We start from the raw sequence: 20,920 nt of genomic DNA, 5'->3' as shown, positions 1-20,920 counted from the left end.
GAACTAAATGATTTGATGGTAATTAAGAAGGGAAAAGGTTATAAAATTGTGGTACCAAAATCCTTAAGATTAAAGTTATTAATTGAAACTCATGAAAAATTCGGACACTCAGGTATTCATGCTATGTTAAATTTAATCACCCCACAATATTATTGGCCCTACATTAGTAAAGATATTGGAAATTTCGTGAAACATTGCCATGTTTGTCAAATTAATAAAAAGAAAAAAACCAAAAAATTTGGACTTATGCAAGAAGTACCCCCAACTGATAAACCTTTTGAATGTCTTTCTATTGATACAGTCAGCGCTTTTAATTATTATAATTCTACAAAAAAATATTTATATCTTTGGATCGATCATGCCACAAGATATGTCTGGGCTTTTCCATCTAAAAGTGCAACTACAGAAACTTATGCTAATATTTTGAAACAAATTTTCCAAATTCAAGTCCCTGAAAAAATCCTTAGTGACCGCAATGCCGCGTTCACCTGCAATAGATTCAAAAAATTTCTTAGAAATTATAATGTAAAACAACTTCTAACTACTGCCCATCACCCCCAGACAAATGGTAAAGTAGAGCGTGTGAACTAAACCCTAGTAACCCGTTTAAGATGTAAAGTAAATTCTATATCATCGAAAATTCCATGGACGAAAATTTCGGATCAAGTTATTAGTGAATATAATAATTCCCCTCATTCGGTAACTAAATTCACCCCTGCATATCTTTTACTCGGAAAACTTCCTTTCGATTCTCCCCTAGATCAAAATACTTACCCTCCGGTTGACATAGCGAGAAAATTAGCTAAAGAGAGAACTATTGAATATCATAAAAGGAATAAAAGTCGTTATGACACAAAATTTGCAGATGTAGAATTTCAACCTGGTGATCTAGTTTTATTTGATAAATTTGAATTTCCGAATACACGTAAATTGACAGCTCCCTATTCTGGACCATACCAAATTGTCAAAAAATTATCTGAGGTTAATTATGAAATTGATAAAATGAATTACCACACAAAGAAACCTACTGATATTGTCCATGTTTCCAGACTACGACACTACCAAGACCCAGAAAATTTTAAACTACATCACCAATAGGTAGACACACCTTCCTTTTGGTAAACGCTCAACTGGGGTTGCTACTAAAGGTAATTAGAGCACCTCTAATTATTTAATGTCTAATTTTCTGTGTTGTAAATTTTTGTTGTGTTGTTTTGTATCTTTGTATTGGTTTTGTATTTATGTGTCAATTTTTTGGCAACGACATTAATGGTAATTATAAAATACAATTGAAGTTGAAAGTTGTGTTGAACGACAATGCAGTATATGACATAATTGTCATTGTCGATAGTAAAAGGTAAAATACGAGTAAAACTATTGTGTAAAAGGATTATTATCAAAATAAGTGTTTTATATGAATAAGTAGTCAAAATAAAATACTGTAAACAAACTAAAAGTCAAAAGGAAATGTTAAGAAATTAGTAAAGTATTGCAATTGTCAATGATATGAAGAAAAAAAATAGAGGAATACCTCACCTCAAATAGAAATTTTTAATATTAAAGCCACAGCGAACTAGAAATGAAAGATTTGTAAAATACGAACTGCTCTAATGTTATACAGCAATCTCTAAAGACCTGGAGCCAGAACTGAAACTGTTCTCGAGAAATGTTTTCCCAACACAGCATAAATGATTGAAATTCTTCAGCTTCTTTCCAGCAGACGATATCCAAATCATGCGGTTCTAACTATGAGACGCGCTCAACATTTTCTTGAGAAAAGTGCACATTTTTTGTTCTCAAGAAAATTTTAAAGTTTTAGTTACAATGTCGACGAATCAGCAACCCGTTAATCTTGACGATTCACTGAACGTGAATCAAGATACAATAGATTTAAATATTATTCCATTTGAAGATTCTAAGGACAGTGACATAATTTCTTGGTTAGGTTATTTTAACAAAGTCTGCCAAAATATGGACGAAAATTGGAAACTTCAAAATATTTCTCGTTACATTAAGGGAAAAGCCCTCTGGTTCTATATTAAAAATTGCCATGAGCTAAAAACTTACTCAGAATTGGAACAAATATTAAAAGAAAACTTTATCGATCCCACCTTAACTACTTTCGGCGACTTCGCTAATTTAAAATATAACGCCAGAGAAGACATCACAAATTACTTTCGAAACATCACAAGGAGTCGGCAGGATTGGTGTATTGAACTCTTTCAAATGCAATTTAACGATGTATTTGCGTGATATCTGTAAGGACAGAATGAAACACTCTTTTCCCCCCAAAAAAATTACAAACTGCTTTAAAATGAATTCAATTTTTCGTGGCGTCCGTGCGAACGTATGTACGTACGTACGTACGTATCTCGCATAACTCAAAAACGAGTAGCTCAGAACGTTGAAATTTTGTATATAGGACTGCTATAACATGTAGATGTGCACCTCGTATTTTGGTTGCAATCGGCCTCACCAAACGTATATAAATATATTTATATATATATCACTCTATTATCCGGCTCAGTGACCTCAGTTTCTTTACGCTTATATGTTTGTAAATTGTGCCTTTTTTGCTTTAAAAATGATTGAATTATGTTGTTCTTATCTTTCGGTTAAGGGTTTTATGCCTTTAGTAAATCTGTATGCAATATTTTTAGAATTATCAACAATTTTAAAATTGTTTAAGTGCCGCTAAGCCTAATAATGTTTTTGATGGCGGCCATTGCTCTTGTTTACATTTGAAACAGCAGGATAGCGGATTTGTTGCCAATCTAGAGAAAGTTAGCTTTGCAACAACAAAGATAACGCCTTCATTTATTATTTAAATCATGCTTAATCCTTTCTGGAATTTTTTCGAGGAAATAAGCGTTTAAGATTTACTTCGTAATTTTTAATACAGATATTTTGAGTTTTTATGTATTTTTGCCTTGTCGCGAAGTGAAAACTGAATTAATTGAATGAGAAATACTCAATCGTTTGTGAAAAACTGTTTCTTTTTTGTTTTGTTTTCTTAATTTCTTTTATACATAGTTCTAGCTTTATTATAGTATTCGAATAGAACATATGGCAACGATTAGATAATTCTTTAAATGATATAAATTTTGTGCATTCTGAGTTACAATATGAACGAAATATAATACTGTTAAATAAACCTAGCGCCAGAGTGTCGCTATGGTAAACAAAGTGAATTTTAAAGAATGCATTTATTCTATTGTAGTTTATGCGCTGTCGGCGAAGTAGGTTTAATTCAATCTAATAAGTTTAAAGGAAATGCGAGAAAAAATGCGTATAATTTAATATTCCGTACAAGGAAGTCATGTGGTGTATACATCAGATTTTTTTTTACAGCACACAAACGAGCATGATTAAATAGTGTACTCAACAGCCAAGTAAGAATATATTTTAAGAAATTATTTTTTCTCAGTGTGTGAACTAGGTTGCTACGACAATAGTTTGTTTTAAATATATTATGTTAAAGTAATTACGAGTTTATTTAAATTTCAAGTCTTATTCTAATTAATAGTGTTCTAAGTAATATTTGATATTATCCTGAAATGTGTAGTGATAATCATAAAATTTGAGAATACAAAATTTTTATTTTGTCTATTATTCTATGAAGTATTGATAATACTCTGAAGAGTTTTTGGTTTAAAAAAATATTTTAACTATTGTAAAAATATTTTGTGAAGAGTGAACATTTTTTGTTCTCAAGAAAATTTTAAAGTTTCATTTACAATGGAACCCGTTAATCTTGACGATTCACTGAACGTGAATCAAGATACAATAGATTTAAATATTATTCCATTTGAAGATTCTAAGGACAGTGACATAATTTCTTGGTTAGGTTATTTTAACAAAGTCTGCCAAAATAAGGACGAAAATTGGAAACTTCAAAATATTTCTCGTTACATTAAGGGAAAAGCCCTCTAGCTCTATATTAAAAATTGCCATGAGCTAAAAACTTACTAAGAATTGGAACAAATATTAAAAGAAAACTTTATCGATCCCACCTTAACTACTTTCGGCGACTTCGCTAATTTAAAATATAACGCCAAAGAAGACATCACAAATTACTTTCGAAACATCACACACACACATATATATATATATATATAAGTGTATTTGTTGAGAGGAACAAAGCGCACAATTTCCCGTTTCCTGAACTAGTCTTGCATCTTATGGAAAAAGAGGTCAAAGCTTTCAGAAAAGCAACCCTTATAAACTAATGAAGCTGCGCTACACGAAAGATTATAATGCTGCCGAAACAATATTTCAATTTCTTCGTACTCGCTGCTTTCGAGCCATTCAAACAAGGGAACCTGTAATTTTAGCTCCAACTATCTCCCTAATTTGTTGCAGACGCTCTTGCATAGTGCCAAAGAAAGCGGATGATTTCATCCTGAATCCATCAATTCATTTTTAAAAATCACTTTATTGACAGGCATATCACAGCCACGCATATGATTACGCATATGTATCAATATCACGCATATGATTCTGATTTACAGACACATGATATTTGGGGTAACGAATGTGGAATGGCTACTTAAGATAATTTCGGTAACCTTATCATTTCACGTCATTTTCCATTGTCATGACATCTGTTCTAACAGAGATGGATCTTGGCTGTAAGTTTATTTAAAGTCCAGAGTCAATCGAAATAATTCCTGATTGGCTAAGAGGAAGCTTCATGAAGGGAATGTGAGTATCTTAGCTGACACACACTTTGCCACTGTTTTCTCATGGTTAGCCATTTGCAATGGGCCTTCGGTAACAGCAGTAGAACATACTGACTCTTTATACGAGTGTAATTAAAAATTGTTCTTTACATTTATTTATCTTTTCTATTTCCAGTTCGAATTTATTATTGAGAATTGTTGAAGTCTCGAAAGAGCATGCATGCTATTTGACATATAATAAGGATATGTAATTCTACATTACAGTTCCTTTACATTTGTTTTCCAACTTTAAATTCCAGATGGAATATTTTCTATGATATATGAATTACGAAAAATATTTAAAACTATTTAGTTCGTTACCCAGGACATAAAAAAAACAAATAATATCTAAAACTTATCTTTTGATTTATTTAAAACACTTATATTTGAGTAAATCTGCTTAGGCAGCGGAAGATTTGTGATGACGCGTCAAATTTTTAAATTTATGATTATTTCTCCCTTACCAGTAAAAATAAGTAAACAGATAAATGAAAATGTAATTCGTTCTAAATCCCCTCCGTTTATAATGGCTTTTGACCTAATAAAGGTTCCTGAACTCTGCTCTGCGATGACACTTCACGCAAAAGTGATTAATAAAGCAAACCTACGCATAGTTCTGCTTTACATATCGAAGATGAAGATCTGCACGTAATTACTCGAAACTTTTCAGCGAAACCTTTTTTTACCTACTGGATCTTTTGTAAGAAATCCTGCCCGGGGACCAATTGGAAAATCATTATTATTATGAAAGATGTTATTAATAGCTGCACAAAGAAGGCTAGACTTTTCGACTCCTCCTTTATTCAGGTTGCGGCGTGAAAGAATTTATGCTTACGTACGTTTATGTAATTGTGTCAAAACAATAATATGTGCCTGGAATAGTATAAGCTTTGTTCGCATTAGTTCTACGGACTTGTAAAACAATACTAGCATCATATATAAATTTATTATTAAAATATAACCCATTAAATATATTTAAATCTTACATAATTTAAATTTGTAAAATATTAATGTAAATCGAATATTACAGTTTCGTTCTTGTTCACACATTCAGTTACTGTTTATTTTGTATGTAGTATTTGCTACTGAAGGAAATGCTGTTTATTTTGAATGTATTTTATTTACTATTTATTTTAAATCTATTTTAATTGGTATTTATTTTGAATGCAAGCTTTGTTTAAAAGTTGTGGAAAGTTGTGGAAAGCTTTGCTTAAAAGACACTGATAGTAGTTTTGCTAAACAAAGCATATATTAGTTTTGGAAATATGAAATGCAAATTACAAATTTAATTTACAATGACTATTGATTTTTGTTGTAAAGTTAGTCTCAAGCTACGAAGAAAAAGAATTACCTAAATTACGGTAGTGTGTTTAAATTAATACTTATAAATCACAGTAATAACATTAATTGACAATCATACCATTAGTTTCTTTGGAATTGCGTTTTCCCTTGTACATGTTTTTGTAGTGTAAAGGCTTAGTATTGGGCATGGAAGATCCATATTTCAAGTTCCAGCGACAGTACAGTTGATTTTGTATTTTTCCAACATCGAGAGTCCACTACATGGTCTATATAGAGTCGCCTAAACTAAAATATGGTGAACGATAATTCATCGCTTTCTGGGTTTGATCGACTGGATTTCGTACTTCCTTTCCGTTACCTTTTAAGTGAGATATAATGCAAAAAAATGTCGCATCATCTCGTACATGTTAGCACTTCCAACTAGGAGGGGCATGTTTATAGTTGGAATCCCGTCTAGGGCACAATTAATGAAAATAAAATTAACATTCATGCACTGAAAGAGCTTCCCCCCTCAATGCATTGAGCTTTTATTTTTTTCTGCTACTGAGCTCATCTTCGAAACCGAGCAAATAGCATCTGAGAATATTCATTCTTAAGAGCTCGTTTAAAGACGATGATTTTAAGCGCATAAAATTGTAAAGATTATTAGGATTTTGAAAACAGCTGGCAGCGTTTTTGATCAGCACTTGTCAGTTCAGCAATTTTTCTTAGAATTTGCAATGCTTTTCTTGATTATGGTATGACATCACTTTTTTCTGTATCTGCTTCTGCAGCTCTTTAAAAACTATCATAGTCACTTTTTACACGAGTTTTTCCAATATTTTTGCGAATTAGCGCAATGTACATATTCAAAAAATGAAATTTCGTAACTTTCCTCATTGAAGCCTGAAACGTTAACTAGAGATTGCAATCCTCTGAAACTTGTTCTATATAAAAGCCCCATTTTCGAAAACATGTTTAACTGATTTTAAGAGATTAACCCTCTGCATAGACTATAATATGGATGGCCTCTAGCAGAGATATCGACTTACTTTATTTCTTTTCATTTTCATAAAATTTAATTTTGTTCATCATTTTCTAAACGCCTTTCTGTAATGATATTTGAAAGCTTTTTGAATACCTTAAAATTAAAAGGCTGAATGTTAGAAGTTGTGTTTGCAGGAAGAGACAATGTCACTCTTGAGCTTTTGTTGTTATGCCAAGTTATGTAAAGATAAAAGGAATTTTGTATTACATAAATAATCCAATATCAGGAGCGGCTAAATTGTTTGTCACTGCGATCGATTTTTTGCATAAAAAATGTACCCCCTGTTTGCCCATCATATTCGTGAAATTTAACACATACAAGACCGATGGCAAAGTGTAGTAGAAATAAATTTAAAAAAAAATTAAATCTTCATGTCATACTGTAAATAAAATTACACTTATTCTGTTGTAATAGGTTCGGAATAGACCGTTGGCCACATGATGATACCGTAATGTATATGACTTAATACTGCGATAGCAAATCAAATTAATTCAGGCATCAAATCAATTTGATCTAAATCAAAATTGATAAGGTGAAATATCAGATGCCACAGAACAAGCGAGTAAACGTTGCATCAGTTGATGTCACTCGATATACCAACTGTATGAGGTAATTTCTAGAGCATCGCTGAATATCTGGAATGATTTATCAATATATTATATTATCTCTCTGCTCTAGTCAGATTTAGCATGATATAGTAATATCCATATGTAGCTTTTGATTTCGTATAGCTTTGCTTATGTATGAATGACACCTGGCTCCAAAGCTGAGTTTTTTTATTTAGACAAAAGACAGAGTACAACTCAAACTGGGTAATTGTTCTGTTGGAAATACTTACTGTGTCTCGAACTGGATTATGCTTCACACAGGTAGCTACCATGATGAACTGCTTAATTTGTAGAATGCTCCCAATGAACTCTTTTCTGTCTTGCTTACAAACGCGGAAAAGGAGACTCTGAAAAAAGTGATTTTACATGACAGTTCTGTAGACATAAATAAAGATTTATCCGTCATCGATCATCAGCAGATAACTCAATTAAATTTGAAGTCTCTGATTAATGCTACCTGAATGTGTAGATCTTAGCCATTTAGTTGAGGACAGAATTTAATGCATTATTTATAGAAACGACCGAGGCAGTATGTATTGTTTGGAGTCGATCAGCTTGTAGCAGAATGGCAGTTCTGTTGTAATTAAGTGTGCCACCGTTGTCTCTGATTTAATTTTATTTGATTAATTGCGAGATAAGACTATGTTTTTCCGCCAGTCAAAGGTTATTAGAATGACAGTGTGCTGAAGTAGATGCTATAATTTGAATTAATTTTATACTCTCTGTGCGTATGAATGTGCGTAGAATATTGCTCATTCAAAGACGTATCAAGCAAAATTTACCTAAAAACTGCGGATTCCGTTTTATGTTTTTAGTTTTTTAAATGCAATATTATAACAAGCCTGTTCAACACATACTATTTCGACAAAAATTTGAAATAAAATTAGTGAGAGAAAATTCATTGCTATTGAAAGTTTACAATATTTTCTGATCCATTTTTAAGCTAATAAACGGCGTAAAATTTCTTTGAAAAGGTGAATTAAAAAGAGGTTTTCTGTTATGATTTAATATAAAATGATTCAAATCAACTGATCCAACGCGCAAAAAGTTCAGATGCTATTCTTACCAAATATGAGACTGTAAATTTAAATTTTGAAATTTTGTGATGTAAAGTCTGAAAAATATTTGTGCAACAGAAAAAAATACGTAAACGTGATTATACTTCGCACCGTAGCAAAAATTTAGTGGCAGTATGTAATGATTTATTTTGCAATTTTATGTATTAGTTGTATAATCATTAAATATTGCAAGGTAATATAAAATCGTGCTGTTGTACATGTTCGTTCTTTTATTTATACAAAGTCTAAACGTTATACTTTAATTCAGTGTAAGAAGGGAAATCTTGCATTTTCTATTGATTGCATCCTTGTTCAAAAACTTTAGAAATAACCTGCGCAGAAAATCGATCCGCAGAGGAAGAGTTCATTGAACGATTTTAGATTTACCAGCTAAGAGCCATCTGCTAGTTACTTTCTTTAATTCCAATCTAGTTATCAAATTACAATCGGGATCCTTTTGGAAAGCAATCGCCCATGCTGCAACTGCAGTTGGCAGCCGCATCTTTGCTAATGACATGAGCTTGGGCACGTGACTCTTGTCTGAAACACAAAACTAAATTTCAAACCTAATGCACTATTTAAAACATCCTTTTATGCTATGCAGTATCGGTCTCTTAACTTAGTCGACTCACGGAACCACTGTCACTGTAAGATTTTTTTTTTCCGGAAAAACTCATCCCTCTCTCAGAAAAATATATTCTAAAACAATATTTAAAGTAGATCTATATGTTTTAGGTGCTTTCGTGTAAAAATAGTTAAAGAGAAGTGTTGTATTTCTTATTAAATTTTTTTAACATAAAATTAATGTAGTTTACTCATTAATAGCATTAGCTCATATTTCAAGTGTCACTTACCTTTGCATTATATTTAGCAACAGGGGTGTGTGCTTACGTTTTTTGACACAAACTCTCCAAGTCCTCTATTAATGTTTTCACATTCTGCATTTAATTCATTTCAATAATTTGTTTTTGTTGCCACATACGTTAAGAAAATTTTTACTCTTAAATACGTTATTTCGTAGGGCATTAAAATGTTAATAGCTTTATGCAGAAATATTCTTTTATAGCCTTTTTCAATTAAAAAAGGTATGCCTTTGTATAATTTATATAATTTTTAACACTGTCGTCTAAATTATTTGATTTTCCAATAAAAAACTGTTTAGTTTTACATTGGGATGAACATATGATGATATGATGATCACATATTAAGCTTTAAAACTAATTTATAACTGAATGTATAATTTTAAGTTAAGAAACACTTACAGCTAACCTTTCAAAAATATTTAATAGGGCAATATTTTAAGTATCATACATACTAGATATAAGTACAGGTATTAAAATCATTTTATGAATTCTTTACACATCATTTTACAAATTTTATATTAAGAACTTATCCGTTAATCTGCGAAATGCAGATAAGTTTTTAATAATAAGCATATGAGAGCTTGAATTTTAATAATGCAGGAATTCGCAGTGAAAAAAAGAACTGTCACTATTCATGTTTTGACCGGATTAAATTTGACCACTGTAAGCTATACTTTGACCGTATTTAGGTGAACCCATGTCAGCATCAAATTTCGTGTTTATTTCATTGCACGATTGAATTCAGTACAAGAGGTTAATATTTTTCCTGTTTGCTCGTTCTTCGTTTCGTTCTACACAATAACCATACATATTACTTGTGGACAAAGATTAATGTCATGCAACAGGATTAACATGACATGAAGTCGTTTTTATAACAAAGGGCGTGACTGAAATTATCGTATTCATGCCCTGAGATAAAGTTCTCAGCAGGAATTGCGGATACTTTTCAGAGGTAGGATTCAGTGACTACAACTGATATTATTTATTTCTAGTACAATTAATTAAATTCATATATTGAATGTTGAACGTTTTCACCCGGAAGTCCAAATTTGGAATTTGTTTTATTACCTTTTTCATATTTTGTAAAACTTAACGAATTTTTGATTAACAAACTCAACGATTTCAAAGCGAGCTATGGCAACACTATGTGAAAAAGAAAAAACGTTTTTATCTCCAGCGCGAGAGACTGTGTATCGGAAACTCTAAAGATATGCTCATTTTAAAATTACTTTGCGATATTGCTGTTGAACTGAATTTTATGGATTAAGTGCGAAGAACATGATATTTAATAAATAAAGATAACACACAAAACGTTTAAAAAAAGTCCATTTGGACATAATATAAAATTTGAAAGCTTTCAGATTAAAAATTTTTTTACCGTTTTACGTAACCATATATAAGCTACGTGATTATATAACATTAAAATAATGCTATTAGTCTCTTACATCAACAATATTGATTTTAATAATTTATGTAATGTATGGAATTAAATGGCAAGAAAGAAAGGAAGCATGAAATATTTAGTTATGATTTTTAATGATTTGAATATCAGTCTATAATGTGAACCTCGTCCTTCTTAACAGTTAGAAGTTGTTTTATTGCTCACTTAAATTACTCAAACAGTGCTTATTAAAGCTAGTTCATACTAAAAATTACTAAAGACAGGGAAGTCATTTTATTATTAATTTTCAATTTAAATTTATCTGCATTTACTTTTATGAAAAGGAGGTTATGTGGAATGTGTCTCTGCTTTTTAAATAAAACTTTAGATGTTTTTAAAGCCTGAATACAAATGAATTCTCTCTATGTTGATGATGCTGCTCGTTTTCATTTGAAAGTGCTTTTAAAGCTCTATCTTTATGTTTGTTTCGAGATTTTTAATATTGCTAAGATTTTATACTTCCTTACAATGCTCTTAACCTTCTGCTGAATATTTCTAATATTTAGGAAATATCTTCCTGTATGATTTCCCCCACTATTGTTCAAAAAGATTATTATTCCTTTAAAATCTTTGTCTAATTTCTTCTTAAATGACATTTTGATATGTGTATTTATAATTGGTATGTGTGCTTATACTTTGGCGGTTCTGCGCTCGAATGATATATGATAAGATAATGCCGCAAAACGGTTAAAGATTTTCTTCAGCTTCCGTTAAAGAATGTATTCTGGAATAATAAACGCAGGCATTTCGCGATACTAATTATATTTACTAAAAATAGTGCTATTTATAAAAATAATTTTACTGTCAGAATAACAGAGACCAAATTATTAAAATTATACGCGTAAGAAATTTTAAAATTCTATATACCAATATAACATTTTCCCGCAAAATACAATTAATGAGATTATTATTTGTGTCCATGAAAATAGTACATCAAAAACAGTTCTTCGCTTTACGTTATCAGAAATCAGCAATATCTTTTGTGTAGCGTATATATTGTTATGGATTTGGTATTTAAATAGGAAATGTTGGTAGAATTATAAATAAAATTGTTTTATTCCCCGTGCAGTGCAGCGCGTGACGAATATTAAAAGAAAGCTAAGCCGGAAAATTAAAAATACAAGAGTGCGTGCATTTAACATTTAATACATAAATATGTCTTATTGATTTCGAGAAAATACCAGAAAATTCTCTCGCATTTCAAAAGTTTATATAAGCGGCATGAAAACCTCTCAATTCGTTATTCGGTTAGTTGTTGTTTTAAGAGTTTGTTTAGAAAACTGCTCTTGTTGACTGTAGCGAATTCTCGGATTAGCTTTCTCTAGCTGTTTTGAATTAATTTCTGTTGAACGTTTGAGTAGTTAGAAGATAACTACTGTGAGATATTGTAATACTGTACGAATATCTAAGAAAATTTAAGCAGTTTGGTTTATGTATTGTGATAATAATAAATTTTGTTCATTTTTCACCGAACTTGTGCATTCAATTAATAACGAACCTGTAGGCACGCAACAATATAATTTTGTTGAATCTGAGAAAAAAGCCCCAAACTATGTATAAGCTTCAAGAATTCTACATCGATAAAACAACAGCAGCAGCAACATCAATAATAATAGTCCTTATCCATAATAATAATTATTCATAAAAATATTAATATTTTAGTCCATACTAATAATAATATTATGTTAACCTTATCATGGGATTTCAGGTGACTGCCGTTGATGTAACTTAGTGCCTTCTACTGATTTACATAGTCAGAAAAAAATGTTAGCTTTAAATTATGCAAATTTTAAAATTAATTATTGATTATCTGAAAAATTTTTATTTTGGAATAGTGTATTCAAACATTTGTTTTAAGCATTTGATCTCTCGAATGTTGTTTTTATGAAAGGAAATTAACAACTCATTTTTATTTGTTTGTATATTGTTAAGCATATCAGAATCTGAAAAAATATTTTAAGTAATACATTTATTTGATAGAAAAATAACTCACATTTAAAATTAGATTTTATATTAATTAAAAGAGTGATCAATGCATATGAATTTACACTTATTTGTGAAAATTATTATCATCAAAATTGATCGAAATGCTTTTAAGAAGATCGTATTATCTTTAAATGGTTCAATCTGTTGCATTTATTTACAGCTTAGAGAATAAATGGAAGATCTTATGCTGCATGAATTAGCAATTATCCAAATCGCGCGATTTGGAAGAGCCAGATTTTAATTACGTTTTTCAGGGCAAGGTTTTGATCCTTAGAGTGAAAACAACTTCATATCTTTCAAGTGTTAATAGGTAAACAATTTCTATAGGAAAGCATCTTGAAAGCTATGGTTTGAATTAGATTTAGGTTTAGCTATCCGCCAGAAGCAAGTTATAAATAACGACACTATTTTTAATTGAAACAGAACCCAAATCCTTTAAAATGGCAGCTGAATACTAAATAAGGTGTTCGATATATATAATAGCGTGATCTTCTTCAAAGTTTTCAATGCAATTAAACTCACTTCATAACCGATAAATTCTAGAGCGAAACTTAATTACTGTGTTTCTACCCCCCAGGCTTATCAATTCAGATGAAAACTATACGAAAATGGCTTCGGGACATCGATGAAAAGCTTCGAAACCTGAATCTTAATGAGAATTGTTCGCTGGCAGAGCTCACCAGCGTCTACAATCAGGAGAAGGTAAGTCTAAATTCATTTAAACGCTTTTGAAAACTCATCAACGAAAAACAAGAAAAGCGAAATGTTATTCGTTTATCAAATTTAGTGTGTTGTTTTGGATTCAATATGTAAAGATGGATTTTAAATTAAGCTTAAAATTACGTTTAATAAATTTCGTTAGTAAAATTACGTTCCATTTTACGTAGAACTGACTCTAGAATTTCCCAGGTTGTTTTCCATCAGCGGCCTTCTATTCGTGTTGCCGTACTTTTTTTCCCCTACATTCACTGCACTGTTTCTTTAAAAATAATATATTAAGATAACATTTGATCGCAACATATTTTATTTGAGTTGCCATTTATTTTTTATATTCGCTTTACTTATTCTTTAAAAATAAAACGTGGAAGTAATATTTGGTGGCAACATTCGAAAAGTGATACGGTCAAAAAAGTAAGCACCTCTGATGCTTAAAAAAATACAAGATAGAGACCGAAGCCTACAACAGTCATACAGACCAGTGTTTCTCCTTCAGACCTCAATATAGTGATCGAATGAATCATCTTCCTGCGACTATATCATCATTTATCATTTACTCAGGCAATGCATTCAGTGCATTACGATTTTAGAATAGCTCTTTCCTCAGAATAAAATCTTAACTACCTGATCTTTACAACTGAGAATAACCACCAAGCCAATTTTCACATCTTTATTATCTGAAATGTTATCAAGAGTACATTTGACTCACTATGAGGATATGGCATATTAGATAGTCTAATACACAGGCTTTTATTGAAAACGCTTTACAGTCTACATCATAGTAAACTATCTCAGCGACAGAAATATAACAGCTACTAAAGATCGGACAGCACTAAAGCGAAGAGTCGTCAGAGGTTGCCCCTTTGGTTCATGCCTTGTTATGCAACTTTATAGAACCAAGTGCTATTTTTACAGTATTTACAGAATACAGTGACACTGCCTATACCCAAGTAGTAATATATGTAGATGAGTTTGTCATTGTCAGTGACACTACTATGCAAAGTCTGGAAAAGAAAGCACAAACATGTCTGGACATATTCACCCGTTGAACAAACAAGTAAAATTTTCCAATATCAGCCACGAAGATGGTTATACTGTAATTTATTAGTGGATGTTGTCGACAGGAAAGAGGTTCTATCTAATCCAAAAAAGTTAGCGCAGTCTTAAATATGACAAATTCAACTTTAACTCATTTCCTGATTAATCACAGCCCCATCACAATTGTGAAGATTTAACTAATGTGATAACGACTTACATGAGGGTGAAGAAGTAAGCGATATGGAACGTACTTGTTTGAACGTCTTTTGGTAGAAAGGTGGCCCTGACCAAACCAGTGGACAGCGTTTAGTTAGCATAGTATAGCAAGAGTTTACTCAATAGATGGGCAAAGCAATGCCTACAGAACATTCTTACTCCTTGCTCTTAATCTCTTTTACATATCTCTACTGTTAAAAGCGATTTGCTTATCAGTATTGTCGACCATTTTCGCATTAATGTATTTGTATTGTTACTTTTCTGTTCTTTTCTGCCTAATCTAATGCTTTGACTGAATGTGTTCGAGCATCTACATATAGTGGGTAGGGCACGAACTGCGCCAAATTTGATTGAAGATCCCCGTCCCTCAACTTATCTAATCCACGAACTGCGCGACATTTCCTGTCCCCTATTTCTTTCTCAAGAAGATTGGGTGCTACAAAAAGTCATTTATCGCCATTAAGGGGACATTTTATTGAGACTGCAAGCCTTTATTTCCAAAAATTGTGCATGCAAAACAAATATTAATTTAATGTCTGGCGTGTGCTAAAGTAAAAATAAATTTCTTTTACACTCATTTTAAAGTTTTATGATGCTTAAAGGAATGATGAGCCAGATCTTTTTTATTCTCTGTAAGAATTAAAAACTTTCGAAGTTGTAGGTTTTAGTCGCTGATATATATAATATATATATATATATATATGTCACGATAAAAGCAAAGGAAAGGACGGAACACTGTAGATGCTTGATTAGACCCATATTGAAGAAGATTTTGATTGCGCAGTATGCTAGTAATGCTAACTTGGTAATATCTAAAGAACTTGGCAGTCGAGGCAGTTTTAATTCCATTTTTATTTCCAATTGATATTTGTGGCCACAATCACTTTGGCACTCTAGTTATGCCTATTCAAGAACATTACATTTTTGATATAATTGAGAAGGAAAGCAAGCCAGCGAAATTACATCTTAGCAGAGTAGAGGGCAAAAGCTGAAGTGCGTAGTTATGCAAGATGGAAGCACGCGAAGAGAAAAGTTTTGGTTTACAATTCAGTGATTGGTTGTCAAGAGGCATCTGGTATTAACGGTTATGTAAGATCGCATGATTAATCTGAATGACGCAATGCAGATAAGTTATTACGATTTTAGAATAGAGAGGAAGAATTAATGTTTATAGTTATATTATAATTCTGATTCATACATTTTTATCTTACATATATATATCAGTTTTGAATAATAAAATTGATAGATTAATCACATACACAAAACTGATACATAATCAACCTATCACGCATCAGATTTGTAGCTCACCTTAAATAAGTTTCTTGTCTAGATAAATATTAACAAATCTTCTTAGTTACAGAATGTTTTAACTTTTAAATTTACCATTTTAGGTAAACAGTTCTAATTTAATTTAAAAAATTCTCTTTATTAAATCTAAAAATTGGACTTCTTAAGTCGTTCTAAATTCACACTAATATTATTGCAATATATTTCCGTATTAAGCTTTCCATTTTTAGTCATTGAAGTTATTTTAAGGTTATTTAACTTTGTTACAAATTCCATATTTTAATACTAGAAACGTTTAAATATTTATTCTGTTTTCCACCTGATGTACTTTGGCATATATTTAATTTCTAATACACATTTAATTAATAAATGAATAATTATGAGCGTCATCAGAATTTTAATAATTAACCAAAAAAATTCAAACTCCCTTATATTCATATCCTGGGATTTTCAGTTCCCTTTTGGATTGGATTATTCAATTATTTCAAAGCACACGAGGGCTATCTACCTAAAGGGAGGGATACGTTAGTGGAGGACTTTCTAAGGGAAACTGGCTCGTATACACGTTACACATGGGAAAAAAGCCACGAAAACGCCCATGCAGCCAGCCCGTTCGCGGGATTCGAACCTCGGAACGAACAACCAGTGTTCAGCGTCTTTACCGCTCGGCCGCTTTCAGTTCCCTTTTAATCCATTTCTTTTTCACATATTGTTGCACTGTACTCCAGTTTTCATGTATGTAGAATTTATATACTTTGTATTGTATTTATGCCAATTTATATTTAAATGATAATTTTTACAAATTCTTGCATCACAACTCTAGTTAACAGAAGATGTTAACAACTTGGCAAAGCTTAATCTTCAGCATGTAGCTTAGTTTCTAACCTAGTTTCAGGATAAATTATTTGTAAAATTAATTACTTGAAATTATTTGTTAACAAAGATGGTCGCTAAATCACGCTAATAAATGCAACGAGTTCATGTGATTTATAATATAATTCATTTATAATTTTTTCTGCAGTACTGAAATTAATAGCAGATACTGATACTGTTATACATTTAGATTACAATGATTTAGATTGCCATTGCCTTCTTCACTCATGCTTTTGTGCCACATTCCTAATATTTCATAATGGCATACAGGTAAGTTTAACTCATTGATTAAACATGTAAATCTCTAATTCAGCCCATTTTTGTTCTTACGTGTGCTGTATCTTCTGTTTTCTTTAATATATTGTTCAGCCTAATTTCAAAAGGTCTTATGATTAAGCGGAAAAGTTACTAAACATTTATAGTTCGACCCGAGTTTCTAGTCCCAGTGATCCCTCAGCTCTTTCTTTTTTTGTACTTATTTACTGTGTAAAAATGTAGCGTCAAAATTTCAGTTCATGAAGTAAAAATACTTTTTAAATTTATTCTTTAAAAATATCGCAGAAATTTTCACCTTTACCTTAGCATATCTTTTTACGAATTCCTCTAATAAGAAAAAATAAGGAAAGAAATTAACTCGGTTTCAGTGATTGATACCTCGGTGTAAATTATATGTAACATTTTTCCAAAAGCATAGAGTTTATATGGATATCAATAAATTAAGGATTATTTCTCCATCTAATTTTCTTAACATGTTTATTTCAGAATTTTCTTTTCACACTGTAGCGCTTAACTTTATGAGTTTTCTATAATCATTCAATTTCTCTAGCCATGGCAACTTTGCATACTTTCTGACAAGTAGTTATATTTTTAACCACTGTATTTTAATTCCTGTTGACTATCAGTACATTATTCACTTGTTTCACAAGTGCAACTTTTATTTTATACGCAAATCTGCGTAGAATAACATTAAACTTCAGTTATGCGGAGCTCCTGATCGATTGCTTGTTTTAGATTGAATGAAATTAAGCTTAATGTTACTGTTAATTAGCTTGTTATTAATTTAATTATACATTTATAATTAATTATATGTTCAGATATTTCCAAGTATATTATTCAAACGTTTTGCATCCCAATTTTTAATTTTTGGTTAAAAAAATAAACCTTTATTTATTGAGAGGCCTGATTGATTATATTAATTTGCAGTATTGTTTATCTAATTCCTTTCTTCTAGATAAATTTTAGAAAAAAACTTCTTAGCATAATAATTTTAATTTATTTATAATTTATACGTCAGAGTTCCAAATGGATAGTAATGTTGTTATAATAGATTTAATGCTAAGCTTTTTTTAAATTTAATTAAATTTAATTTCTGCAAACATTTACATGATTACTTTAATTAACAAAAAATGTTTTAGCACACTTTAACACTCTTTGATATGGAATAATTTTTTGCACGCTAGTGAACTCTATTAAATTTTCCAGTCTAGTTCAGACATCTTGACTATTATTGATGTAATTTATTAAAAATATAATTTGTATGTTTTATAATTATTTAATTTATGATATTATTATAATAAATGAAAGATGTTTGTAATGCTAATGTGTATGTTTACCAATACCATTTATTTTCTTTGTTAGCTCTCGCATTTATTACTGTTATTCAAGTAATTAGCCTGTTTGTTAGATATTTTTTACTTGTTCTTGTGATATATAATTCTATTTATTTATTTTTATTTTCCTCTTGGCTACAGTTGGCTTCGAAAAGTTAAATTGTAACCCTGTAGGCAGCAGGGGGAAGAAATTTTGATTGGCGCAGTTGGACTATAGCTCGACCCGGGGGGGATTTTCATTAGCGCAGTTGGAGTACACCCATATAGAGTATTCTCGCGCTCCGAGCAATTATCTGTGCATTTGTTATCTGACTGTATACTGCATTTATTGTAATAAAAGTATTTTCATGTGATTACAGGCGCTATATTTTGAATTTGTGTTGTCAGTATTAATATTGTTTTAAGCATAATACTTAATTTGTATATTGCGAGTTCGGTCAGATGTTTGGTACCTGTTCAAGTGTCTGTAAATATTGTTAATTACAAACGAAATCTTTTGCTTACCATTAGTGATTTATGTCCAAGCATTGCCTTTTTTTTTTTTTTTTTACATCTGCGCATCGTTATATAGTATTTTAACCCCTTTTCTGTTATGAGTATTATATTTCATGCTATTTTTACCTCTGTTATTAGTAAGCACTGCATTTTCTGTTTGTAAAGTACACGTACAGTTCTTAGTACCTAATCAGTTTTGTTGTTGTAAGTTGTAAGTCTAAGTTATTTAGTTTTGTTTGTCAGTATTGTCGGTTCTTTTTACGGGTATTATCCTTGTATTATTACTTTTGCTGTCTTTTATGCCTAGCATGTTTATTGTAAATGTGTTTTAAAAAGAAGATGTACTCTGCGTACTTTGTGTTAATTCTATCACTTGTTAATGTCAATATTATTAGCATTCCTGATTCTAGATGTACTCAGCGTATTTAACTGGCATTTCCCATATTTAACTTAATTTACTTGATTTGGTGTAGGTTGATCAATGCAAGTTTTTAACACACATCATTTTCGCATGCGTTGTACACTCATTCTTATTTATTTCAGTACATTTTGTTCACTTGTTTAATGCTGCAATGCCTCTGTGTATCGCTTGTCTAATAATATGTTATGCAACTTAACCTAATACTATGCCCTGCCACGTGTTCATGCAATTTCTCTGTAACACATTAATCTATCTGTCAATACATGTCTACCTGAGATGTTATCCAATGTCCTTAAGCCTTTGTCGTAGATGCCTTCGTAACGGTGACTTGTTTTAAAAGTATTTTAATGTGATTATAGACGCTATATTTTGAGTTTGCGAGTGAGCTTAAAATACAGCGCATTATGCGAGTCGGCCGCTATTCGTAAAAAATGAAACGTCTAAGAGTGCCTTGGCATAAAGGTGCCGTCTTTCGTGGCCTTGGGCTGATGTTATTGCCAGACAAGTGAGCATAAGTAACAACAACAGCAACAAAGGTGCCGTCTGCTTATAAAGATCAATTTCTGATTTGAACAGGCAGTCTTCATAAGGGAGCGAGCAAATCGATGCCACGACATCTTCATACAACTCGATTTTCATTTGCATTACTGATTAATTAATTAAGCAGGAGGTAAAATAATCGCAAGCTTTATGAAAAACGGAGACTACAAAAGTGGTTCTTTGGCATAAACGTGCCCGAACCATTGAGAAAATGAAGATATTTTCCATAAAGATGCCGAGGATTTATTTCATTCTTTGTTTAATTAATTAATCAATAATGGAAACAAAAATCGGACTTATGTAATGGTTGCCCGGGGTAAAGGTACCCTATCATTATGAAGGTTTTTTTTTAATATTAGAAACTGATCTTTATTAGTAATCGGCACTTTCATGCCGGAGTGCGTTTATTAAGGCTTCACTCTTCTTAAACAGTGGCCGACCTGAAGACGGTACAGGCACCCTTATAAGGGCGTGTGCCTTTGAGAAGAATGCAGAAAACGTCCTAAAGAACCGTCCCTTCGGTTACGATTTCGAAGTTTCATTGCTGGTGCGGTATGTTGGTTGCGTGCTCAAATGTTAGTAAAGATGCCCTTGGCCAAAACTGAGATGGAACTGGCCGAAACTATGTTGTCACCAGTTAGGTACTCAAGGCAATGACAGGCACCTTTTTACCTTACCATTGATCATCCATGAGGTTATTATACGTTCTGTAGTGGG

General features: G+C 31.4%; 1 protein-coding gene across 1 annotated transcript in view; it reads left to right on the top strand.

Annotated features, from left to right (window-relative positions):
* Positions 1 to 19,778, top strand: part of LOC146998652 (uncharacterized) — a 464,415-nt gene extending 444,637 nt beyond the window's left edge. Inside the window, exons 8-9 of the mRNA XM_085811452.1 lie at positions 13,584 to 13,708; positions 18,889 to 19,778. Of these exons, the coding sequence (XP_085667578.1) occupies positions 13,584 to 13,708; positions 18,889 to 18,906 (143 nt within the window). The 3' untranslated portion in view covers positions 18,907 to 19,778. The remainder of the gene's footprint in view (positions 1 to 13,583; positions 13,709 to 18,888) is intronic.
* Positions 19,779 to 20,920: the final 1,142 nt, after the last annotated feature.

The sequence above is a fragment of the Stegodyphus dumicola genome, chromosome 2, assembly GCF_044657685.1.
Source record: "Stegodyphus dumicola isolate Sdum_Otavi_A_Nest chromosome 2, ASM4465768v1".
NCBI classification, from domain to species: domain Eukaryota; kingdom Metazoa; phylum Arthropoda; class Arachnida; order Araneae; family Eresidae; genus Stegodyphus; species Stegodyphus dumicola.
Note: the sequence above shows the minus strand (reverse complement) of the source record. Positions and strands in the feature narration are given on the sequence as shown.